The sequence below is a fragment of the Panicum virgatum genome, chromosome 2K (genome assembly GCF_016808335.1).
Source record: "Panicum virgatum strain AP13 chromosome 2K, P.virgatum_v5, whole genome shotgun sequence".
In the NCBI taxonomy this organism is placed as follows: domain Eukaryota; kingdom Viridiplantae; phylum Streptophyta; class Magnoliopsida; order Poales; family Poaceae; genus Panicum; species Panicum virgatum.
The window spans coordinates 68,095,163-68,120,975 of record NC_053137.1 but is presented as its reverse complement, the minus strand read 5'-3'; the positions used below and the strand labels follow the sequence as shown (position 1 = coordinate 68,120,975).

Here is a 25,813-nt window from a genome sequence, read left to right as displayed (position 1 = left end):
ACGATACTTGTTACCTTGGACCGTGTGACTCGCTCATTGAGGTCACCTAGCATCTGTTGAGGTGGATGACGACGCTGAATGTGTCGCGGTGCTTCCCTTGTCGAAGTCGCCTCCTCCTCAACCAAAGCTGGTGCCTCCTCAGGTGCAGCTGGTGAAGGCTGAGTCACTTGCTCGACTGGCCCCCGGGAAGTATACGTAGTAGGATCGGGGCCGTCATCATCGTCCGAGCTCGTGGCAGAGGCGACTGGGTCCACAGCATGCGTGGTAGCCTCAGCATCACCCTCCGCAACTTCTTCCTCCTCATCTTCAAAGATGGAGGTGACGAGCTCATCTTCTCCTGCAACTTCAAAGATAGAAGCATTGCACGGTGCAGTCTCGTCGAAAGTGACTTCGCAAGTCCCTCTGATGATGTTAGAATCAATAAGCAACACACGGTATGCTCTGGAATGAGATGCATAACCGATAAAAATGCCGTCAGACGAGCGAGACTCAAACTTATCAAGATTTCCTTCTTTCAGCACAAAACACCGGCAACCGAAAACTCTGAGATGGTCAACACGGGGCTGGCGTCCAAATTGCAACTCATAAGAAGTTTTGTGCATGAAAGCACGCAAGAAAATGCGGTTGGACACATAACAAGCAGTATTGACCGCCTCAGCCCAGTACTTCCGAGGAGTCCTATGCTCGTCGAGCATCGTCCTCGCCATCTCAACAAGCGTCCGATTTTTCTGTTCTACAACTCCATTCTGCTGTGGAGTGTAGGGAGAAGAATACTGGTGTTCAAGCCCTTGATCACTGCAGAAGGTGTCAAAACGAGCATTTTTTGAATTATGTGCCATTATCACTGCGAATCGCTCGCATGGCCTGGGGTAGCTCATTTTTCAACCTCAAGATCAAGTCTCGAATAAACTCGAAAGCCTCATCCTTGGTTCTCATGAAAAAGACCCAAGAATAGCGAGAAAAATCGTCCACGATCACAAGAACGTACCACTTCCCACCAACTGACATCACCCTAGAAGGACCAACTGTGTCCATGTGTAGCAACTCTCCAGGGTGAGTGGTCATCACCTGATTAACAAGCGGATGAGAAGTAGCAATCATCTTCCCGTGGCGACACGGATGGCAAACAAGGTCCTTTTCAAACTTCAATTCGGGCAATCGTCGGATTAGGCCAAGTGAGCTAAGTCTAGATAACAAGTCGAAGCTCAAATGTCCAAGTCTCCTATGCCACTTCCACAGATTAGAAGAAGGACCAGCCAACAAGCAACAAGAAGGGCCAAAAGGAGTTCCAGAGAAATCGACCAAGAAAACTCGATCACGAGGAACGATCCGGCAAATCAGGTCTCCTCTGGAATCCAAAACTCGAGAACAACCCTCCTTGAAGCGAACTTCAAACCCCTCATCAAGAAGTTGCGAAATAGAAAGCAAATTAAAACCAAGATTCGAAACCAAAGCGACCTCTCTCAGGGTGAAGCGATCAGAAACTCTAACAGCGCCAACACCACGTACCTTGCCCTTACCATTGTCCCCAAAAATGATGTATTCTTTGTGGCGCGTTGGGGTGAGGCTGGAGAACCATTTGTCATTCCCGGTCATATAGTGCGAACAACCGGAGTCCATGATCCACCTGTTATCCAAGCCTCCAACCTCTGAATCACTCTCGGATCCAGGAGAAGAGCCGTCGTGCGTCGGTGTAGCATGTCCACCTGGAGACGCACGAGCACCATTGGTCTCACCTGCCATGGTGCAGAAACCCTTGCGCCGACCGGCCGCCAAGCAAAGGTCGATGAAGCCGGTGGCATCCTTGTCTCGCTTCTTCTTCTTCTTGTCGTCGTCGTCGGAGGTCGGTGAAGAAGAGCGGTCGGTGTCGGAGCTCTTGTCGAGGTCGCTGAGCTGCGCCAGGAAAGCCTTCTCCCGCTTCTTGGCCTTGTACTGGAAGCGCTTCTTGAGCGACTCCTTATCGAAGTGTCCTCCCCGGTCACGACTGCGGTGCTTGTGACGCCGACGCTCCTTGTTGGAGCCTCCCTCGTCGCGGTCGCGGTGACGGTAGTAGTCAAAATTGTTGTTCTGGCCACCACCGGACTTCTTGGGGCAGTCGGCGATGAAGTGGTTCAGATCGCCGCAGTGGTAGCATCCGGGGTTCTTCTTCCTCTGCCTGTTGTGGTAGACACACTGGAGCTTGTTGATGAGGAGACACAAGTCGCCGTCACCCAGCGTCTCTAGCTGCTCATCTGTGACAGAAGGCAAAGAGGCAAGAGAAAAACCAAGAGCAGAGTTAGCGTTAGAGCTCGATCCACCTGGGCCTGTCACAAGAGCGATGCTCTTGGAAGGAGGGGCACCATTGAGCTTGGCTCGTGTCTGGTTATCCACCTCCGTGGCCTTGAGCTTACTGAAAAGCTCATTCACGGTCAGAGTCTCATAGCCTGCAGACTCGATGATCGTGTTCACCTTGAGATCCCACACAGAGCGGTCAAGTGCGTAGAGTAACTTGAGGGCCTTCTCATGCTCTGTGTACTTAAGAGCATCAGCAGATCTATTCGCATTGACTTTGTTCACAATCGATTGGAACCGACTGAATATGTCACCAATGCTCTCACCCGGCCCCTGTGTGAAGTTCTCATATTCACGCCGGTGAGTTTCGAACAGTCTAGCCTTCACCTGAGGTGTGCCTTCGTGGTAGTTCTCAAGACACGTCCATACTTTGTGGGCTTCCTCAAAACCCTGGACACGTGAGAACTCCGCACGAGAAACGCCAGCGAACAAGACATTGATAGCCTTGGCGTTAGCCTCGTGCTCGGACACCTGAAGAGGAGAGGTCCGAACGGCAAGCACCTCGTAAGCCTGGTTCTTGGTGATCTCCCAAACCTCGACTCCCATGCTTTGCAAGAAGGCTCGCATACGCACCTTCCAATAAACATAGTCCTCGCCGGCAAACATAGAGATCTTACCAAGACTTGCCATTGTCGTCAAATGGTTTTCGAACCGGTTAAGGTACTGAAAACCTCAACCAAGCTCTGATACCAATTGAGGGACCGAAATGGCGACCGAAGGGGGGTGAATGAGAGCCGATTGAAAATTCTCGCAATCGAAAGCTCGGCGTAAAATCCCAAGTTCGCACCCAACCCTCAAGTCCTCGGTGAAGTGTAGAGTAGCTATAGAGGAGCTACACTAACACAAAACAGCCCTAGGAACAAGCGAGAAGTAACGCGGAAGCATGCGCGAGGAAACATCGCAAAAACCAGCACGGTATAACTCACCGGTTGATCCGACGCACAGATTTGAACAACGTCGGTTCAACCGATGAGCAGAGCCGGTAGTAGAGAAAAAGTGAGCATCGGTTGATCCGATGGATGGGTTTGAACAGCGTCGGTTCAACCGGTGTTACACACCGGATGATCTGGCAAAATCAGACACCAACGCCGGAGCAGTTGTCCAGAGGGACAACAAACCTGAGATTTCAAGCACCGGTTAAACCGATGTAACGAAAATTCAAACACCGGTGCAGTTGTCCAGAGACACTGCAAAGAGAATCACACCGAACACCGGTTGAACCGATGCTCAGAAATTTCTATACGTCGGTGTAACGAGTCAAACATCAAAACCCTAACACAGAACAGCCTACTCGCCGGTTGAACCGACGCGAACAACTTCAGAGCGTCGGTTCATCAGGTGCTAGGAAGAACAGAGTCCAGAAACGCTTTTCAGCCTGCGACCTTTGGAATCTTTGATGATTGGAGGATCAAATCAAGTCATCTCGTGCTCAAGATTCATCGAAGGAAAATCGAATTCATCCAAAACAAAGCACAAATCGTACGAGATTGCATTGAATTCAAAACCCCGGAGGGCACAAGGAGGATTGGGCCTCCTTTCCCGATCAATCTCAGTACAAAAACTCAAAACTCCATGATTCCAAAACCTACTCTAGAGAAGAGAGGGACGAGGAACCGAGAGGGAGAAAGGGGTGGCGCCAGGAGAAGGGAGAGGCGGTTCTGTTCTCTGTGGCTGGCGCCCAGAAGAGAGGAGAGGGGTGAGGGGTATTTAAGGTGCCCACGCAGGGGTCCAAAATACCCCTAGACTCAAACTAGAGACTAAAACGCCCGTAGGGGCAAAACCGAAAATATGTACACGATCCCATCTCACGGCGGAGTTTCTTTCTTCGATTCGAAGCCTTCTCCGCGATGCCGCCATGTCGATGAAGATCCGGTTCGCGGTTTTGGAGGGTCCGCGAAACCCGGGTAGGTGGCCAGTTTTGAGAAAACCGCCAAAACTCCACGCGCGGGAAGATTCCCGCCTCCACGCCGTGACCCTAGACGCCGTTCCTGCCTCGACCTTCTGACGGCCCTAGACGCCGCCCGACGCCCGTCACCTCCTCGCCCACAGCGAGGCCCTGGACGCCGTCGACGCCCGTCGCCTCCGTCAGTCCCGAGACCGACGCCCGTGCCTCCACGACTTGGCGTCTTCAACCGTCGTCCGCCTCCTTGGTTTTGTGGCGCAAACTAAGAAACCCGTCTTCCATCACCGCTTGCGCCCTCGATCCAGGAGTGGACGCCACAGCTGCCGCCCGGCCTGAGCTCCTCCACGGCAACTCTCCATCGACACTTGACGCTCGTGTACCTGCAACCAAAGACCAAACGCACGATCACACCGTACGGTTGACAATTCACTCATCACAAGCAGGATACAGTACTCAACATTCCTCACTTTTGTAGCCAGATTACTCCTATGTCAGATCGCCTTATCCACAACAATTATTTCTCCAGTTGATCGGCAACATGTCACCCTTGACTGCTTGCCACAGGAGCCAGCCACGTCGTTTATTTCTTCCCAGGTATCCTCCCGGGAAAGCAATGGTTGGTTCTACATAGACATGATCACGGGCCGTCCCACCCGCCGAACCCGACCTGAAAAAAAACAGACCTAACACGACCCGCGAAAGCAATGGTTGGGCTGCGCTTGGCCTGAAAATTTTAAACCAAACTCAAAAAATATTCAACCCAGCCCGACTTAAAAATTACACATAAAAAATCAGGTTTTACCTGACCCGATCACGTGCCGCCTCGAGCACAGGCTGAAAATTTTGACCTGACGATTTGTTTTGACTCGACCCGACCTGCCGAATGATCAGGTCTAGTTCTAAAGATCGTGTATTGGTTCAGTTAGTCTAAATATCATGTTTTTTATGCTACTTTGTTGATGAACCTAACATGCCTATATATACCTCTGTTCCAAAAAACTTTTAATTATTAAGGATATTTACAACATAAAATACGATCATATATTTTTATCTGAAAAGAACAAACATGGGACAGGCTGTAAATTGCATGTGATCGCTATAGTCGCATGGATAGGTTTCCTAGTCTGATGGAGGCAGTGAGTCACAACCCCCCCCCCCCCCCCCTCGAAAGATCCTAAACCTTACGATTCGACGTATATTAATAAGAAGAAGAGAATTGATTTAGTTTATAGGTAAACCGGACCCGAACACTATACATCACAACTATAACACCTACGGCTACACTTACAACTAAAGCCGATCGGATTGGGACATCGACGGCACCGCACACTGATCGGTTGGATTGGGGTATCAACACGACCACATCGCTGCCCAGGCATAGCCGAGTGCCTACCACCAAAAGATCTGATCCGCGCTAGAGATACCTGCTGTCGCCTTCAAGAAGGAAATGACGCTAGTGGCGCCATCAACGCCGTCCCAAGGAGGAATGGGTTTTGACCCGTATCGTCTACGGTGCAAGAGAGTATATGTCACTCATTTCAATCAAAAGAGTAAGAGCTACAAGGAGGGACGCCTGTTTTACTCTGCGGTAGAGTAAGAGCTACTGCAAACAACGCTAGTAGCGCGCGCTCTCTCTCTCATGCGGCAGAGTACACTAGAGACGCCGGAGTATATGTCACTCATTTCAATCAAAAGAGTAAGAACTACAAAACATATCCTTCACAATGGGGCTCCCAGCTTGCGCTCTCAAACAAAATCTCAAGCAGGAAACCCCAAACAGCGCCTTTTGTGAATTAATGAGTTCCCTTTGGACTTGGGTGGGGTACCATTATCATACCACCACCGCGCGGTGCACTAGTAGCTACTAATCTCTCTCGTACGTACTGTTCATCTCCTGAGAAAACAAAACAAAAATCGAATGCAGCAAAGCCTACTGGAGCATTGGCATTGCAAAAAGGCGGCCCCCCGTCCTCTTTTTGGTTTCACTTCACCTTCACCTCCCTCTCTCCTGAGCCCCCTTGTGGCAATCCTAAAATTAATGCTCCCATCTGCCGCTGGTGCATCCATCGATCTGGTCCCTCCTCCCCTTGCCCAGTTGCCCAGCCCTCCTGTTCATCCTTGCTATTGCTCGCAAGATTCTCCTCCCTTTCTTGTCATCCATACGCCCTCAAAGATCTTGTTTCGATTGGGAGAGCATTGATTTCTCCCCTCCTTCCTTCCTTGGCAGCTAGCTGATCCTGATCGATATCGCGCCTACACTAGTCAGTAGATGGGAGTTCAGACAATGTCGTCCCACGGCGACGACGGCCGCCGCGGCCTCCCGCGGCAGGGCTCGGTGTACAACCTCACGCTGACCGAGGTGGAGACCCGGCTGGGCGAGCCGCTGCGGAGCATGAACCTCGACGACCTCCTGCGCACCGTGCTGCCTGCCGCCCCAGCCACCGAGCCGGCGCCCAAGAAGACGGTCGACGAGGTGTGGCGCGACATCCAGAGCGCCAGCGGCGCCCGGCAGCCGGCCATGGGCGAGATGACGCTGGAGGACTTCCTCTCCCGCGCCGGCGTCACCGTCGACGCCGGACCGCATTGGCTACACCAGCACCAGCACCAGCACCAGTACGTGGTGCCGCTCGGGTCCCCGGCGGTGGACGGCGTCGGGGTTTTCCTATCGCAGGTGGCCGGCCGGAAGCGCGGCGCGGCGGCGGCGGCGGACGGGGACGGCGTGGTGGAGGAGAGGACGGTGGAGCGGCGGCAGAAGCGCATGATCAAGAACCGCGAATCCGCGGCGAGGTCCCGGGCCAGGAAGCAGGTGGGGTTCCGTGCCGTGCCGTCCCCCACAGTACATTAATTCTCGTTTTAGTTTTATTATTATTTCCCAGTGTCCCTCCCTTCCAAGTACTCCATTGCTCCAGCTCCAGCTCCAGCTCCATCTCCACCTCCATGGTGGGTTGGGTTCCCTTCATTTTCATTCTAACTAGGTGTCCTCTGCTCCAGGCATACACCAACGAGCTGGAGAACAAGGTCGCCCGGCTGGAGGAGGAGAACCAGCGTCTCAGGAAGCTCAAGGTAAGATCAGTCAGTCGATCCAAATGATTGACCAAAATAAAAGAAGAATGTCCTGTCTTGTTTCGTGGTCCCTTGATATTTGTTGATCGAGTTTACTAGCTCCATCCGTTGAGGTCTTGGGGGGACTGAAGCCTGCAAGAACACTCTCTCTGAAAGTGAGTCATTTTCTAGACTAAAGAAAAAGCAGCAAGATACGGCACCTTATTTGTTTACAAGAAGATCGATGTAGGGTTAAACTGGCTAATATAATGGATGCTTACTACTACTCCTACTTGCTTAGTGGAGAGGGTTCCAATTGAGAACGGCCCATAGCAATAATTCCCTTCTAGATGTTAGCAAGCACGCACAGAGTCATAGAAAGATGAGAAAAATTGGTACCAACTAGCTGTGGCCCGCCCATTTGCGGTGTACTATATTCTATCTTATTGCAATCGTATATAAATTTGCAGTGTACTAATATGTCTAATTAATGTGCTTTTATATAGGGCAGCAGGCAATGACGGTTGTGGTTTTTTTTTTGGAAGGGCGTTGTGGTTGGTTTTTTAAGCCTAAGCTGTAACAAGATTCCAAATTAAGCCTGATGAAACAATAATGAAGCCCAATGAACCATGTGCATTTGCAATTTGGATTGGATTGGATGGAATGGTACAAGGGCCTCCTCATCTGTCTCTGTCTGCGGAGCTAACGATGTGTTGGGTTGCATTGGTTGCAGATGCTGCCACCGCTGGAGCCGCCACCAGAGCATGAGCAGCGGCCGGTGCCCCAGCCGGAGCATGAGCGGCGGCCGGTGACCCAGCCGGAGGAGGCGAAGCAGCCGCTCCGGCGAAGGAATTCAGCCACCTTCTGATGAGACGATGGGCCGTGAAAGCTAACTCTGCTCTGTTAAGCGGGTTGGGTCTGTGCTTTGGATAGTTGATGGATGGTGTCCGCATGTGTACGAACCAACTCTGCTCTGTCTGCAGTAGCAGTGCAGATTGTGCTGCATGCAATGAAAGCAGTGCCTCCTTCCATGCTTGATGCTTGTTGTGCAGATCAAGATCTCTCCTTTCGTGTTTGCAGTTGTTGGTCACAGTAGGGGATGAATGAACGGGAGTCTTGTGTGACTTCACCATGCTCGTCTCCGAGGAAGGTTTCATCTGAATTTCGGAATGGTGTAAACCGGGCAATGAGCTGCAAAACATGCCACTATGCTGTACTGCACGACGACTCTGTAGGAACGTATGAACGACCTATTCACAAGCATCCCTGTCTTTCAGGAAATAAACATAATATCTCAAAGGACCATGCATGCTGTAAAAACAAAATGTTCTTGTCGTCACACTCTTCACTCCATGTCAAACTCCCTCATCGACCTGGGGCTGCAGATGATGTCGAATGGCTTGTCGATGCTATCCTGCAGTATTGTGATCTGCCCCTCCTTGACAAGTATGTCTTCGTCTAGGGCTTCGATCTTCTTCTTCAGTGACACCACCTCATTCTGCATGATGCTGATGCTTCTTCTCAGCTGCTTTGCTTCCTGCCACGACAGGTCCCTCTCCTCGGTCACTGTTTTTAGTGTCCCGCGGAGAGCAGCAAGCTCCTTTGCAGATTCTTGGAAATCTTGTTGAATCTCATTCATCACTTGATCCTTCTTGGATACCTGCAAAGTGCAGTGCACTAAATTTGTAACAATGGAGCATACATATAGACTGTCGATGATCAAAAAAGCACTTCAGGTAAAGGACCACGAGAAAAACTATCATATGAATTTGAAGCTGAAATCTAAGATAGATATATAGCATCTAACATGGTACAAAATCCTTATGCGAACAAGTACCAGAATCATGCCTTTTCGGATGGTACCAGAATAACCACAACAGTCTGATTGGTGGTCAATTGCTGACTAAGTTTAGAAGTGGTTCCGGAAACATTCAATACAACATCTGATCGACGATCCTAAACAAGAAAACTTATTGGAAGAACATCCACAGTAGACTAAATCTCCACTTGCACACATTTTATCGTAGATTCTTAGCAAGATGTCAAAATTTGAAAAGTAATGACTAGCGCAATGGATTCATACACTTAACTGAAACATTTTTAGACCAATGAGATGGAAGTTAAATCTCCCATCCTCTGAACAGTCAGGTAACCAAGTCATTCAGCAAAAGAACCCACCTGCTTATAAGTATTTTGAAATATACTGAAACCTGAATATTACAACTAGCCAACACCAGACAGCTTAACAGTAATACATGATGAACAGGAAATCACTCTCAAAATCCTACTTTGATCTGAAAAGATATTGAGCTGTTGGTTTATTGGGGGTAGGGGTGGGGGGGTGGGGGTGGGGGTGGGGAGTATGTGATGTTACCTGAAGCTCTAGCTGCTTAGCCTTGTGGGTGATGCAAGAAAGTTTGTCCTGAACTCTCTGGATCTCGTTTCTCAAAACATCTTGGATACGAAGTGAAGATGCTAGATCCGCTTCCAATCGTTCAATGTCAAGCTCCTTTGACAAGACTGCCTCCTTTAGTACTCTGCTCAGCATAGCCTCTTCTTTCAGCTTGAGTTCAAAATCATCCTATATAAGAGTGAAGTCATTTGGTGTAGACAAAAATATGCTTAAGAAACTAAAACCGTTAAAGCATTTCAGCTTTTCATAAAGTTTTTTTTTGGTGGAATTTTTCATAAAGTTAAATCACTACTAATTGGACTACATGCATCCTATGTAAATTCTTACTATAGAAGTTTCAGGAAAGCACGTTCTATAGAACATGAAACTATCCAGGACATACTATGAAGAAACTTTACTATCAAAGCTTTTTTAATATACTTCAAACAGAAAAAGTACGTTTGTACCAGAAGTAACTCACTGTTTGCTCCCTGGAAGGACTACTTCCAGCTGCAATCTCACCAGATTGTTCTTGTACATTTAGCTTTTCATTTAGTACAGAATTGATTGTGTTCAAACTTCGCTTCAGATTTTCAATTCCTCCTTTGATGCTCTGGTACTCAAAGGTGTAATCGCTGACTGTTAACACATCATTGCCACTGAAAGATTCATTTTCAAGTTTCTTGCGTTTGATCAAATCCAACAATTTGGTGCAAAGTTGGCTAATCTTATCAAGCAATGACAAGCCTTGTATCTGTAAGCTGTCCACTCTAGCCTGAAGCTCTTGGTCAAGGCGAATTGAGCAGAAGGTTGCTCCATTTCCGGCACCTTGCATACGATTTAGGAGTGCAATAGTCTCTTGTCTGAGGGACTCTACTTCAAGATGACAAGATCGATTTTCGCCTCTCAACTTTTGCTCCACACCTGTTAGTCTAATAAGTTCCATTTGCAATTTCCTTGTTTTATCACTGGCGCACTCAACAGATTTCTTATCTAATTCAGCTGCACATCCTTGTCTCAGGCCCGTAATTGTCCTTTCCTGTTCATTGCATATTGTTTGTAGTCTTGCAATCACTTTGTGCAATGCTTTGTTCTCTCCCTCCTTGTCCTTGAGGTATTCCCAGATGTGGTCCCTTTCCTCCACGACCTCAGCAAAACGAGCATTCAAATCTACTGAGGAATTATGGAGCTTCTCATGCTCCATTCTGAGTTTCTCTAGATCACCATTTAGTTTGCTGTTTTGCATTTCCAAACTTGCAGCTTTAGTTGAAGCTTCAGCCTTATTTGCTTCTAGAAAAGTGACTTCTCTCTGAAATGAGACATTTTGCTCTGCAAGTTCTCTCACCCGTTCATGTAGCCTCTCTTCTTCAGATTGAAATCTTGAAAATCTGACAGACCAATCATGTGACCTTCTGTCCATCTCTCTCTCAAGTGTAGTTTGTATTTCATTCTTTTCCTTCTCCAGCCTCCTAGTTCTGGTATCTAACTCTTTCTTTGATTGCTTGTATTGCTCTTTGGCAGAAAATCTTTCCGCAACACGTGCCTTGATCTGTGAAGACAGTTCATGTGCTAACTGTTTCCTATCTTCTGCCAATTGCTGGATCAATTGAAACATGTCATTTGAGCTCATTCGCTTATCTCTGAGCATGCTGAATTCATATTCTCCTCCACAGGGAACAATAAACCTTGACTCAACTTCTTTAGCTCTTTGAAGCAACCTGTCATCAGTTTCTTCCTCCCCTGATGCAAAATCTGAGTCATCATCATGAAAATATCGAGAAGCATCACAAAAGCATGAGTCTTCAATGATTGGAGAGCCTTGAGATCTTACCTGAACTAGGAGAAGTTGAGGGACAAATAACACTTGGAGGTCTCGCATCTTTCAAATCTTCATAAATATCTTCAACAGAAGTAGCACTTTCTCCCTCAAAAGCATCTGACATGGTTAACTGATTTCTACCTACATTGCACATAACTGTAATCTTACAGGTATCCCCTGTATCCTCTTGAGCAATTTGCGGAAGGCAGGCATCTTTTAGGTCCACATCCAGGTAGCTCTCTGTAGTATCTTTCGTTGGCTTTGGTATAGATGGTACTATTGATTGGGGTCGAGGTGGCCTTCCCAAATTAGAAACCATAGCTGTGGCAGAGGCGTACTTCTTCTGTTTATCATTTACTGTTGCATCTTCATGCACTCTATCAATGTATCGATCTAGTACTTCATTCTTGTTTAATAAATTGCTTACTCTTGCTGGCCTGCATCGGAGAGCAACGGGAGAGCTAACAGGAGAGTGCCCTGCTGAGCATGGACATCTTGAACATGGAGAATCATTTTCCATGGCAGAATGTTCTTTCGGGATCTTTATTGCATATTCTCTTAATACTGGATTTCTTTCTGGTGACCACATGTTGGGACTGCAAGTTAAAATTACTGTTAAAATCATTTCTCAGATGACATGATGAATATAATGAGCTAATGTTAAAGTGGAACTGAATCAAAAGAATATATATTTGGGTGAGAGTGGAAGAACATTATTTTGTATGCAATTACATCTAGTCCAGTACAGATGATAGATGCTTGCTAGGGAAAATCTGCATGTGCACTGAAAAAACAATTGTAAACAGGGCAATAATAAGCATTTGATAACTCAAAAAACGAGAAGAGTTTGCAGATTCTGCCATTTCCTTTCTTATTCTATATGCATTTTTTCTTTTTTTTTCCCATTTAATAACATGTATAAACATGGAAAATATGCAACACCTGTTTATAGCTAGTTAGTACCATTATTTAAATTATGGTATGCATCATAGATATAAGGGAGTAGTGATAGTAATCATGAGGCAATGGAAACCACTTACACGACATCTCTGGGATGCTGAGATGTATCGGATTCATCATACAATGAGCATGGAACATCACCAGAGAAGCTAAAGCATCGTTCGTCCAAGCAACTGTTTGTGGCCGGGGATGAGAATGACATGGACCTCCTGAGCTGCTTCGGATTGCCTGGTTCCTCCTTATTCCGCTTTTGACGACGGCTTCTGAAGCTTGGCAAGCTTGTGCTGCAGGAACCAGAACTTGGCTTGCCCTCATCTCCTGCCTCCAGTGTATTTTGATGCTTGGTCCTGCTATCATTGCTCGGTGTCCCATTTTCCTCAGCCGCATTTGCAGTGGAGGACCCAAAGAAAAAGAATCTTTTCATGGTTCAGAAGTGTGGAAGATTGACAGAATTTTTATTCCCCCACAAACTGTGTTCCTGCATAGCATAGATTGGATAATGGTCAGCAAAGAGTAAACTATGGAGCACATGAGGTAGCAAATCCTTTCTTCACGAAGTAGCTGGAAACTAAACAAAAATATTGACAGGGAGGGCCGGGAGACAAAAGAAGCTGATAATGAAGAAGAAATGTTTTCAGTAATTGGACGTATCCATGGGCAGGAGTTGAAGTAGCTGTGTGTGACCTCCCAACTGAAACGCTCACCTGAGTAGCTCCAGTAGGAAATGAGTCGAACAAGTTACACGCAGGGGCACCAACCCAACCTCCAATCCAGACAGAAGCAGGAGCGACAAGTGAATTATACTAAATGAAAATCGTGTGGCGGACCATGTCCCATGGATCCTTGAGCATCCCAAAGAAGGAGCCCTTGGATCCTGGATGCCGGCGCACCAATGACCCAAAAACCCGACGCGGAATAATCCAGAACCCCCCGCATCAACTCCAACCGGAACTAAACCCGAACCTGGAGAGCGGAGCGGCGGAGTAGAGAAGCAGCAAGAGGCAAACCTGAGCTGGGAGCGAAGAGAAGAGAATCCAAGGAGCGGCGCGGCGAGGGCGGTGTGGAAGAACACTGGAATATGGATGGATGGGGTGAAGGGGATCCGGGGATGGCTCGCAACGGTCGGCGAGGGCTGCGGCATTTGATTGGGATAGTAATAATTGCGTGCGATTAACAGCTGGCGGCGGCTGATGCTTCTTTCCTTTTTTTTGAATTGAAATTGGAGCGGCGAGCGGGTTGGTGTGGTGGGCCCAAAGGAGCGGAGGTGGACCGACCGACCCGTCTAGGCCAGCTGGGTGGGGTGGATCCTCATTCACAGTAGAATAGAATGAAAAGCTCACTTGGGATTGTGATTGATTGATGCTCCTCCACCGCCGTCACCATGGAGGAGAGGAGGGGGACGCCACCGCAGATGAGTCGCCGTCGGCCTCCGCACTCCTTCCTTTCGTTTCCCTCGGGCACGCAGACTCCACAACGGCTTCGCCCGAGATTTGAAGCCGGGCTGCGGATTCCAAGCCGCTACCATAAATAAAAAGGTGAATAGTAATTTTTTTAGGCTTGTTTGTTGTGGATTTATATAGTTTGTACCAGCTGCCGCCGCTGCTGCTGCTATTCCAAGCCTGACTGTGTTTGTTCCGGCCGTCGGATTGGTTACCAGTGGAGTGGTTGCTCCTGCCAACTAGTAGCCCCCTGGCCTCAATGCAAGTGATTTGCTCAAGTGTTGCCCTTTAATCTGGACTATGGTATGGTCCTCACACTTTTTGGTTCTTGGGCTGATTTGCTCAAGAATTCCACCATGTCTATAGTGTACCTAGCCTACTAATCATGGACATATTATTGTGTGGGTGCTTAGTGAGTTAATTGCTATACTTGTGCACATCTCACCTACTCCCTCCATATTGTAAAGGAAGTCATTTTTTTTAAAAAAAAAAGGTGTTCGTTTATTTTTAGCCTTTACTGCCAAAATTATAAATGAAAATTACAGGATGCAGCAACATGAAACGGAATCCACTGGCCAACTGATGGCCTTGGGGGTAAATCCTTCCTTCTTATCAAGGAAATCATATCATTGAGGCGTTTTACTTTGGTAGTTGTAATATCCTTATTGATTTGCCATTTCTGGCATATGGTTTAGCTGTGGCAATTCACTGATTCCAAACTCTTGCAGCATCAGACGTCCATCGCGTAAATGTTGCCACTTGCAAATCGTCAGTGGGTGGCCTCAAATTGTCATATCCTTGTACTGTTCGTGAGGCTTTGAGTGCTGCTTCTCCACAAAATGGGGGGCACACCTTCTAAGCTTGAAGATGACAAGGTCCTTGTGTTATGCCAGGAGAGGAAGCGTTTTGTTAGAGAAGCACTAGATACAAGATGTGCACTTGCAGCTTCTCACTAGGCTTATATTCTGTCTTTCAGAGAAACTGATTCTCTTCTAAGGAAATGCTTTGAAGAGTCAATAACAAATGTGTCACCATCTCGTTTGCACCTCAATCATATGAATGCAGGTAGGAATATGAAAGCTACTGAGCAAGTGTCAGTTCCTGCTCAATCTTCATTTCCAGGTGTTAGAGCGGGCAGTCAGGATTTTAAAAATGCTGATGATGTTAGGCGCCGTCGACAAGAGCAAGTGATCCCTGAGCTCGAAGAGGGAAAGAATAGTCCAACAAATGGGGATGGTGGTTTTGCAGAGTCAGAAGATGATTTTGACAATCCATCCACTGAAACTTTGGTGCGGGCGTTCAAGAACCGGAATGATGTGCTTTTGATACTACTCACTCAGACTCACGACATTCTTTAGGAAACATTGCTTCACAAAATACTGATTCTTGCAATCAAAGCAGCAAAAAGAAGAGGACAATGATTGGCAGATCTTCACTGGACGTTCTTCCTGTGGATGGCGAATTGAAGAAACCTTATACTGATGTGAGTAATGTGGTAACTGGTAAGAGATATAAATACATGCATGAAAAAGGTTGACATATTTTTCTTTCGGGCATGTGATTCTGGAAAAGAAGTCCCAATGATTCTTGAGGAAGATAAAGTCAAGTTCCGTCCTCTACTAGCTGAAGAAATAGGTTAGATATCAAGCAAATAACTTTCTATCATCACCATTTGTCTTAGCTTCTCTTGCAATTTCAGAAAATATTAAAATTAAAATGATTTTTTGCAGCACGTGGATTAAAGCCATCGAGTTTTCTAGCAGCATTGTTTTCTTGCTGCATGGAGGACACATCTTTTCCTGAATGTGAGTTAATTTTGTCTGAAACGATGTGTTTGCCTCCTTTTTTTATCCTTTGGAGCAGTTTTTTGATATTTCTGTGTTACAAATACAATTACAAACTTCTTTTACTGAGCAATCGTAATGCCATACTCAGGTAAATTGTTTGAATTTATTGTCATAATATTGGTTTCATTCCTTTGTGATTACTGCTTTAATGTTAGTTTCTTAGATAAGTGGTTGTTTTTCAGCATTTTGGTTTACAACAACAACATAACCTTTTTTCCCAAGCAAGTTGGGGTAGGCTAGAGATGAAACCCGAAAGAAATAAGTTCAAAGTTCAGGCACATTGATAGCTAGTCTCCAAGCGCTCCTATCCAAAGCTATCTCTTTAGAGATATTCCAATCCTTAAGGTATCTCTTAACCGACTCATCCCACGTCAGTTTAGGTCTACCTTTACCCCTCTTTATATTATCGATCCGCTCAAGAACCCCATTACACACCGGTGCCTCAGGAGGCATTCGTTGGACATGTCCAAACCATCTCAGCCGATGCTGGATAAGTTTCTCCTCAATTGGTGCCACCCCGACCCTATCCCGAATAACTTCGTTCAGAACTCTATCTCTTCTTGTGTGCCCGCAAAACCACCGTAACATCCGCATCTCTGCTACACTCAGTTGCTGGACATGTCGCCTTTTTGTAGGCCAACATTCAGCACCGTATAACATCGCCGGACGAATTGTTGTCCTATAGAATTTGGCTTTTAACTTTTGTGGCACCCTCTTATCACAAAGGATGCCAAAAAGCTTGCCGCCATTTCAACCAGCCAGCTGAAATACTATGCCTAACTTCTTCATCAATGTCGCCATCCTTTTGTAGTACCGATCCTAAATACCGAAAAGTATCCTTCTGGACCACCACTTGCCCATCTAGACTAACGTCTCCCCCCTCATCCCTAGTCGCGCTGAAATCGCACATCATGTACTCGGTCTTGGTCCTACTAAGTCTGAACCCTTTCGACTCTAACGTGTGTCTCCACAGCTCTAACTTCCTATTAACCCCTGCCCTACTCTCGTCAACTAGCATCACATCATCAGCAAAGAGCATACACCAAGAGATCTCACCTTGTATATCCCTTGTGACCTCATCCATCACTAAATCAAATAAATAAGGGCTCAATGCTGACCCCTGGTGTAGACCTATGATAATAGGAAAGTCAGTGGTGTTGTCATCACATGTCCGGACAAACGTCGTCGCATCCTTGTACATATCCTTAATGAGGGTAATGTACTTAGTTGGGACTTTGTGCTTCTCCAAAGCCCACCACATGACATTTCTCGGTACTTTGTCATATGCCTTCTCAAGGTCAATGAAGACCATGTGCAAGTCCTTCTTCTGCTCTCTATATCTCTCCATCAATTGTCGTATTAAGAAAATTGCCTCCATGGTTGACCTTCCAGGCATGAACCCAAATTGGTTTTGGGTCACACTTGTCACTCTTCTTAGGCGATACTCGATAACTCTCTCCCAAAGTTTCATCGTATGGCTCATCATCTTAATCCCACGGTAGTTAGTACAACTTCGAACATCGCCCTTGTTTTTGAAGATAGGTACTAATATACTTCTCCTCCATTCTTCCGGCATCTTGTTTGACCGAAAAATGAGATTAAAAAGCTTAATTAACCATATTATTGCTCTATCTCCTAGGCATCTCCACACCTCAATGGGAATACCATCAGGACCCATCGTTTTACCTCCCTTCATCCTCTTCAAAGCCTCCCCGATCTCTACCTCCTGAATTCTCCTCACAAAACGTCTGTTGGTATCATCAAAAGAGTCATCTAACTCAAGGGTAGGGCTCTCACTCTCCCCATTAAACAACTTGTCGAAGTACTCTCTCCATCTATCCATGATCTCCTCATCTTTCACTAGCAGTCGATCTGTCCCATCCTTAATGCATTTGATTTGGTTGATGTCCCTTGTCTTCCGCTCACAGATCCTAGCCATCCTATAAATGTCATTCTCCCCTTCTTTCGTGCCTAGCCGCTGATACAGTCATCATACGCCTTACCCTTTGCTACACTCACAGCTCGTTTTGCAACCCTCTTCGCTAATTTATAGCCCTTGATGTTGGCTGCACTCTTGTCAAGGTGGAGGCGCTTGAAACACTCATTCTTCTCCTTAATAGCCCTTTGCACCTCGCCGTTCCACCACCAGGTGTCTTTCCCCTCCTGTTTGCCTCCCCTACTCACGCCAAACACCTCTGAGGCCACCTTCCGAACACATGTTGCCATCTTTAGCCACATGTCATCTGCGTCTTCTTCTTCCCAAGGCCCCTCACCTAGCATCCTTTCCTTAAACGCTTGTACCGCTTCCCCTCTAAGTTTCCACCACTTTGTTCTCGCAATCTTGGCACGTTTGTCCCGGTGGACACGTACCCGAAGACGAAAGTCCGCCACCACAAGCTTGTGTTGAGGGACAACACACTCCCCAGGTATCACCTTACAATCTAAGCAATCACGTCTATCCTCCATCCTAGCAAGGATAAAGTCGATCTGGCTCGAGTGTTGTCCACTACGAAACGTCACAAGATGGGATGCGCTGTAAAATATCAAACCTGATCTTTCCCACCGTGCAAAGAATGTGATGCGCCATGGTTCGATGCAGCTCCTCCTCAAGCTGAGATAAAGTACCTTACCTGGCATAGATCAGTGTCTATACACAACTGTCACCATCTATAAATCCACTTGGGATTAATGCTGGCATCCATATCTCAACACTTGATAGATTGTATTCATGGGAGAGCAAGCTTTATGATGAAGTCAAGGTAACATTTATTTTCTGGATGATCTACTTATACTCTACAGAACAAAATCAGAAATTGAGACGCCTGGAGCTAACATATATTATTCTGCTTTTAGGCCAGCAGTGCCATCTACAGGAAGTACAATGAGAAACGTAAGAAGCTGAGACTACTGGAATCAAGAGGGGGGAATCAAATGAATATTGATTTTACCCGTTCTGCGGTTAAGGACTTGCATTCCAGAGTTCTAGTGTCTGTTCAGAAAATAGACTTCATTTCTAAGAAAATTGAAGATCTGAGAGATGAAAATCTTCAACCACAGCTGGATGAACTAGTTGGATGGTATGTTTATCTACATCGGCGTCGATCAGTCTATGTAAAAATATGTTTTCTCTGTGCATTATGACATGTTACATAGGGGTGTGTGATGTATAGGTGTGTCATATGACTCATATTAGGTATCACTGCTAGACTTGGTCTTAAAAAATGCACTGTGTCGCAATAGGCAATCTGCACTTGTTTAGATGTTTATATTCTGCTTCTTTTCACATCTGTCGTGGCGTGGCAAACCACAGCCGGGTGGCGGAATGCACCCGCCTCAGCCCGGAGGGTGAGTACTCGGGGGTTAGCTAGGGCTAGTTCGATCTCGCTCAAGAACACCAAGAACACGATGAACACACACCGGGTTTTGAGTGGTTCGGGCCACCGGAGCGTAATACCCTACGTCCACTGTGTGCTGTATTGCTCAAGACTGAAGAGCTTGGAGCTGAGTCCAGCGTGCGTCTGCGTGTGCTCTAGCCTGCCTACCTCTCGAGAGAGTCTCGAGAGAGTCAGAGGATCTATGTTCTAGCGGGCGTGCTCTCCCTTTTATATGTCCAAGGGGAGCACGTACACTGAGCGAGGCCCCGACATGTGGACCCGGCGATGTATTATAAACTACACTTTGGCCTTCAATGCCTCAGATCCGGAGATCTTGTCATCTGCTTCCGTGCGTAGTTTCTGACCAGGTATGGTCTTGAGCTGTCCTGTCAGAGTAGAGTCTAACCTCTGCAGCCGCGCGTCGAGGTCATGATGAAGCGCCGAACTACTGACTCAGTCCACTGTAGCAGCGTGCACTGTTGCTCCAGTCAGTAGCTGGTCATCATGACTCGTCGCCCATGCGCACGGCGCTGAGTCTTTAATGCTTGTCTTGGTAACTGACGAGCCGCCTCGGTAACTGGCGATCCACAGTGTGGACTAACAAAAGCCGCCCCGTGCCCAGAGGCAGCAGAGCCTGCCTCAACCACTCGCACTTAATGCGGGTGGGTGAGGGAGCTTCTAGCGGAAGGCTTGCCCGCGCCCACGTCTGCGTCTGCGTGACACGTGACGGCTCTGGACCCCTCCCGAGCAGCTAGCTGAGCCGAGAGCTCACGGGGGTCCGGATAGGCACGTGGAGGTCCCGGATCCATCTGCGGGAGTCCGGATGGCACATGGAGGTCCCGGACCCACCTGCGGAGGTCCGGGTCCTCGGCCACAGGTACTGAGCATTTCCACCTCTAGGACACGTGGTGACACCGGACCCGTCCCCGAACGGAAAGCGGGTCCAGGACCGTTGGTCCGGTGAGATGGAGTCGGACCCCAGGGGTCCGGCTGCTCAGCTCCTTAGGGCGTAGTTACGGATAACTACGCGAGTCTTGGCACAGTAGGAATGGGTACCCCAGTTGCAGGGTACCGACAGAGACCCCCTGGCCCGCCTCGGGAGAGGCAACGAACCCGCAGGTGGGGCCACTACTGTGAGCAACTTGGCTGCTTCTGGCGCCCAGTGGTGCGCACCGCAAGGGTCTTGTCCTGCGTCGTCCATCCTTTGGGTCATCTGCTGCATCATCACGTTTGGACCTGCACATGACTCAAGGTAGATGCTTAGTAGCGTGCCCACGGGTCCCAAATCCTGTTGGCTGTAATCCTTTGGGACAGACAGCTAGGTTCAGTGAACGGAGCTCATGGGGCCGGCCTTTAGGTTAAGAGAAAGTCCGGACCTCCAGGTTCCCAGTCCTAGGTACTACGGCACTCATTCACAGGAGGTGGAGTGTGCAGGCTTAGGGTACGGAACCAGACTAAGCGGCTACACGGCTCCGGACCTCCCCGGAGAATGAGTGCGTTTCCCTGAAGCTGCAGGTTCCCAGGGGTCCGAACCCCTCTCTTCCATGAGGGGTCTCGAGCTAAGTCACTAACTAGCCAACTCAATTCGGACCACAATCACCGCACAAGAGTAAGAAGCCACGTGGGGGTTAGCGCAAACAGAATGCGTAGATTGAAATTGGAATGTAACATCCTTAGAGGCGAACTGAGAATAAACTTTTCCTTTATAACTAGATGTACATGAGATGTGTGATGTAAGCCAAAACACGGGTTTATGAGGCCGGAGCTGTCCGGACCTCCGGGCCCCCAGTCTTAGGTACTACGGTACTCGCCCTAGGGAGGTAGAGCATGCAGGCTTAGGGTACGGAATCAGGCTAAGAGGCTACATGGCTCCGGACCTCCCCGGAGGGTGAGTACGCTTCCCTGAACCTGGTTCGCAGAGGTCCGGACCCCTCCACGCGGGAGGCTCACCGGACTGGACCACACGGAAGTACTACCTAGTTACAAAGGAAAATGTTTTATTCCCTGTTGGGCCTCTAAGGGTAGGACTTACAGAGATGTAGAGTCGGGGGTGCGACCGGAGTCGGTTTAACATCGGAGAGAGCCACCAGAGTCGGCTTGGTGCGACCGGAGTCGGCTTTCTGCCGGAGCGGGCTTGGTGCGACCGGAGTCGGCTTTCCGCCGGAGCGGGCTTGGTGCGACCGGAGTCGGCTTTCCGCCGGAGCGGGCTTGGTGCGACCGGAGTCGGCTTTCCGCCTGTAAGCATCTAGGCCCTCTAGGTTTGTTTCGGTGATTAATGACAACCATTATTGTGACTAATGAGTTTGTGCAGCTTAATAGATCATTATCGCTCATTTGGTCATATGTCAAAAGAGGCCCCTAAATTTCGTTATTCGAAAAGGTGATCTCGGTATTCAACTCAAATATATAACAAGACTAAGGATCTTTCTAGTCCTAAGTGTCGTAAGGTTGAGAAGGACACTTAGGTTAGTATATGTTTTATAGTTTTGCAGTGATCGCACTATTAAGAGGGGTTAAGGTCAAGTAACTTGAGCATGGACATGGTCATTTGAAAATGGATGCACACTATGGTCACTCAGGTTTCTAGAAGTTCAAATAAGTGGTTTTCAACTTATATCTCAAGAATATTTGGATTTCACTCAAGACTCAAATCAGAAAAGGCAAAATCAGAAAAAGTCTATACACCGGTTTAACCGATGCTTCCATTTTTCTATACATCGGTTAAACGCAGTCAGCAGAATCTGGACAGGTTCTATACACCGGTTAAACCGATGACGTTTGAATTAACGTCGGTGCATTAGTCCAGAGTTGGTTTTTCCAGGGTATTTCAAGTTCTATACACCGGTTAAATCGACGGTGTTTGAAATCAAACGTCGGTGCAATTGACCAGTGAGATGGTTTTCCAAGAATTTCAGAAGCTGTACTCACCGGTTAAACCGACGATAGATTTGAGTTAATGTCGGTGCAGTTGTCCAGAGACTTGGTTTTTCAGTGGATCAGTGGACAACTACACTCACCGGTTAAACCGATGATACGTCAGTTAATCTGCCCAAGTTGTAACGGCTAGTTTTCAGAAAGGGCAGTTTACTTTCATCGGTTAAACCGACGCTAGCTATTGGAGGATCGTCGGATTAACCGGCGCTACGCAGTTTTCTGGCAGATTTTCTCCAACGGCTCTATTCGTGTGAGCTGCCTATATATACCCCTCCAATGGGTCATTTTGCACTCTCTTGACACTAGGCAACATTCATACACTCATCTATTGTTGAGAGCCATCTTGAGCTTAATCTTCCACACATTTGTTCATTCAATCATTCAAGAAGCAAGACTAAGGACTTGAGTAGAGAGAAGCTTATGTGCATCCGTTCTTGGTGATCGTTTCTTGCTCAAGTGAAGGCCCTAGCTTGTTACTCTTGGTGATGGGCAGCATCTAGGCGATCTTGGTGATTGAAGGTGTTTCTTCCGGAGCTTGCCAACGATTGTGGGAGCCCGAAGAAATTTGTACGTGGCTTGAGCTCCACCACGCCGGGATGGTGAACGGAGACTCTTAGTGAGCGCCCTTGTCTCGGTGACTTGAGAGGTGACAAGACTCTTAGTGAGTGTCACAACGTGGATTAGGGATGTGTGCCAACACATCGACACCACGGGAAAAAATACGGTTATTTCTTGCCCACTCTTTACTTTCAAGCACTTACTTTCATGCAATTATTCATGTGCTTGACCTTAGAGATCATAGCTTAGCTCTACCTTGCTTAGTTTCATCTAGTTGTATCTTCATAAGCTTGTGTAGTTTGCTTAGCTAGCCGGTTGGTGAATTGAGCCTTACTAGTATTGCATAGGTTAAGGTTGCTTTACTTTGTTTTAGAAATTTGAAAAAGGCCCAATTCACCCCCCCCCCTCTTGGTTCATCGATCCTTATACAGCCAGAGCGGGCTTCCTCACATGAGTGAGGTATGCTGCGAGCTGGGATTTGTCGCTCCGCCACTCGCAGCTTGTGAGGGGGCCCTTGACGGGCGCCCTGACTATTGCCGGCATGCAGCGCGCGCCGCTGCCGACGGTGGCTGGTCCACGGGCACGGTTGCCCCTGGCGCAGGAAGGCGAGAGGCGTGTGGCGCGGATGACGCCACACCCTCCGTCATCTCCACGTCGTCGTCGTCGTGGTGGGAGTGCTCAACCACCCGAGCCATGGAGATGGGCAAGAGATGAGCTAAAACTAGCTAAAGCTCCCCCTACTTGGCGCGCCAAATGTCGTGGTGTGGCAAACCACAGCCGGGTGGCGGAATGCACCCGCCTCAGCCCGGAGGGTGAGTACTCGGGGGTTAGTTAGGGCTAGTTCGATCTCGCTCAAGAACACCAAGAACACGATGAACACACACTGGGTTTTGAGTGGTTCGGGCCGCCGGAGCGTAATACCCTACGTCCAATGTGTGCTGTATTGCTCAAGACTGAAGAGCTTGGAACTGAGTCCAGCGTGCGTCTGCGTGTGCTCTAGCCTGCCTGCCTCTCGAGAGAGTCAGAGGATCTGTGTTCTAGCGGGCGTGCTCTCCCTTTTATATGTCCAAGGGGAGCACGTACACTGAGCGGGGGCCCGACATGTGGACCCGGCGATGTATTATAAACTACACTTTGGCCTTCAATGCCTCAGATCCGGAGATCTTGTCGTCCGCTTCCGTGCGTAGCTTTTGACCAGGTATGGTCTTGAGCTGTCCTGTCAGAGTAGAGTCTAACCTCTGCAGCCGCGCGTCGAGGTCATGATGAAGCGCCGAACTACTGACTCAGTCCACTGTAGCAGCGTGCACTGTTGCTCCAGTCAGTAGCTGGTCATCATGACTCGTCGCCCATGCGCACGGCGCTGAGTCTTTAATGCTTGTCTTGGTAACTGACGAGCCGCCTCGGTAACTGGCGATCCACGATGTGGACTGACAAAAGCCGCCCCGTGCCCAGAGGCAGCTGAGCCTGCCTCAACCACTCGCACTTAATGCGGGTGGGTGAGGGAGCTTCCAGCGGAAGGCTTGCGCCTGCGCCCGCGTCTGCGTCTGCGTGACACGTGACGGCTCCGGACCCCTCCCGAGCAGCTAGCTGAGCCGAGAGCTCACGGGAGTCCGGATAGGCACGTGAAGGTCCCGGATCCATCTACGGGAGTCCGGATGGCACGTGGAGGTCCCGGACCCACCTGCGGGGGTCCGGGTCCTCGGCCACAAGTACTGAGCATTTCCACCTCTAGGACACGTGGTGACACCGGACCCGTCACTGAGCGGGAAGCGGGTCCAGGACCGTTGGTCCGGTGAGATGGAGTCGGACCCCAGGGGTCCGGCTGCTTAGCTCCTTAGGGCGTAGTTACGGATAACTACGCGAGTCTTGGCACAGTAGGAGTGGGTACCCCAGTTGCAGGGTACCGACAACATCTGATGGAGAATTCATTCTGCTTGCAGTTTCACTTGGATGTGGGCCACAATGCTTGAGTGCCATCAAAGCCATTGTAGGATAATCAAGTTAGCATCCAAAAGCTGCAGCCCCAGGATATCGTTTCAGTCAGAATCTCAATGCCAAGCTGCAGCTCTTGGTGGAGCTGAGAAAATTACGTTCCAACTTCCAAAACTGGATTGCGTCCCACAAGGCATACCTCTGCATCCTAAACTTATGGCTGTACAAGTGCGTGAAGCCCCTGAAAAGGAGGAAGGTCTCCAGGAAGCGAAATGGCGTTGACGTTTCGCTAACAGGGCCTGCTGTTGCGCCAATGTTTACAACCTGTGAGACCTGGATAAAACTTCTGGATGATTTACCAACCAGAGATCTGGAAGAAGCCATTGAAGGTCTCATAGCAGATACAAGCCGCTCCATTCCTCACCAAGACAAGGTGCCAAATGATGGAAAGGGGGGAGATGTCCTGACAAGTCATGCCCCTGCTGATCTGCAGTCCAGTCTGCTGAGGTTCCTGGAGAAGTTTGAAGCCTTTTCTGAAATTTCAGTGCAACGGTACATTGATCTCCAGAAAAATGTCAGCGCAGCAAAGGAGAGGATAAGGAGAAAGGATTCAATTAGTCAGCGCAGCAACTCGTGTACAAGAATCAGAGTCCACTGGGACAGCATAGAGTTTGGCTAGTAGTTCCTCGGGTATAGTCCCAGTACCGATTTCTGTCAAACCGAATGTGGGGCTAAATTAGTGGCGCAAATATAGTGTGTGCAATTACACTGTAATTGTGATTACTGATATACCCATGCTATGCATGCAGTATACTAGTCAAGTTTTAGAATCAATTTATCAGGGACTAGCAAGTATCAGTGTACGCAGGAAAGCTCCATCTCCAGTTTTTGTAGTTTGATCTTTTCGTGGCACTGTTGCTGACATGATTCCTTGGCTGTCTGCCTCAATCCTTTAAGAGTGTAACCGTTCTGAGTTGCTTGGTCTACAGAATTAAATTTCATCTATCATCATTTTAGAAGCTGTGACCCAAAATCCAAGCGTGCATGAGTTGACGAACAGTTGTTGGGTGGCCAAGCCAGGCAAGTTTGTGGGGAAACATTCAAACCGGTTGACACTTTGAGAGCAGGAAGGAATGCTACGAGGGCCAAGCAACCAACCAGGCTAGACGGAATCAACGGGCAAGCATCTGACCTCTGGGAAACCAACAAGCAAGCAGGTCCACCAGATTCCAACCAACTGCTGCCTCCCCCCTCCAAAGTCAAAAGCCGTTGTTGCGGTCAC

General features: G+C 48.3%; 2 protein-coding genes and 1 pseudogene across 8 annotated transcripts; 2 read left to right on the top strand and 1 right to left on the bottom strand.

Moving 5' to 3' along the window:
- Positions 1–6,135: 6,135 nt before the first annotated feature.
- On the top strand, positions 6,136–8,318 carry LOC120694912 (ABSCISIC ACID-INSENSITIVE 5-like protein 3). 3 transcript variants are annotated; one of them, XM_039978237.1, is made up of 3 exons: positions 6,136–7,040; positions 7,226–7,297; positions 7,783–8,159. In XM_039978237.1, exons 1-3 carry the CDS (start codon positions 6,504–6,506, stop codon positions 7,795–7,797), a joined length of 624 nt encoding a protein of 207 aa, XP_039834171.1. In that variant the 5' UTR covers positions 6,136–6,503; the 3' UTR covers positions 7,798–8,159. The 3 variants fall into 3 exon arrangements, 2 of the variants coding, with proteins under 2 accessions (XP_039834171.1, XP_039834170.1); XR_005683699.1 differs by having other exon boundaries at positions 6,137–7,040; positions 7,226–7,452; positions 8,010–8,150; XM_039978236.1 differs by having other exon boundaries at positions 6,146–7,040; positions 8,010–8,318.
- Positions 8,319–8,451: 133 nt separating this feature from the next.
- Positions 8,452–13,621, bottom strand: LOC120694910 (rho-associated protein kinase let-502-like). 5 transcript variants are annotated; one of them, XM_039978233.1, is made up of 6 exons: positions 13,455–13,621; positions 12,528–12,925; positions 11,500–12,083; positions 10,150–11,408; positions 9,651–9,857; positions 8,452–8,936 (listed from the first exon to the last, which is right to left on the bottom strand). In XM_039978233.1, the coding sequence occupies exons 2-6, from the start codon at positions 12,869–12,871 to the stop codon at positions 8,622–8,624; spliced, it is 2,709 nt and encodes a 902-aa protein (XP_039834167.1). In that variant the 5' UTR covers positions 12,872–12,925; positions 13,455–13,621; the 3' UTR covers positions 8,452–8,621. The 5 variants fall into 5 exon arrangements, with proteins under 5 accessions (XP_039834167.1, XP_039834165.1, XP_039834166.1 ...); XM_039978231.1 differs by having other exon boundaries at positions 10,150–11,420; positions 13,455–13,606; XM_039978232.1 differs by lacking the exon at positions 13,455–13,621 and adding an exon at positions 13,152–13,331 and having other exon boundaries at positions 10,150–11,420.
- Positions 13,622–13,680: 59 nt separating this feature from the next.
- On the top strand, positions 13,681–25,210 carry LOC120695627 (annotated as a pseudogene).
- Positions 25,211–25,813: the final 603 nt, after the last annotated feature.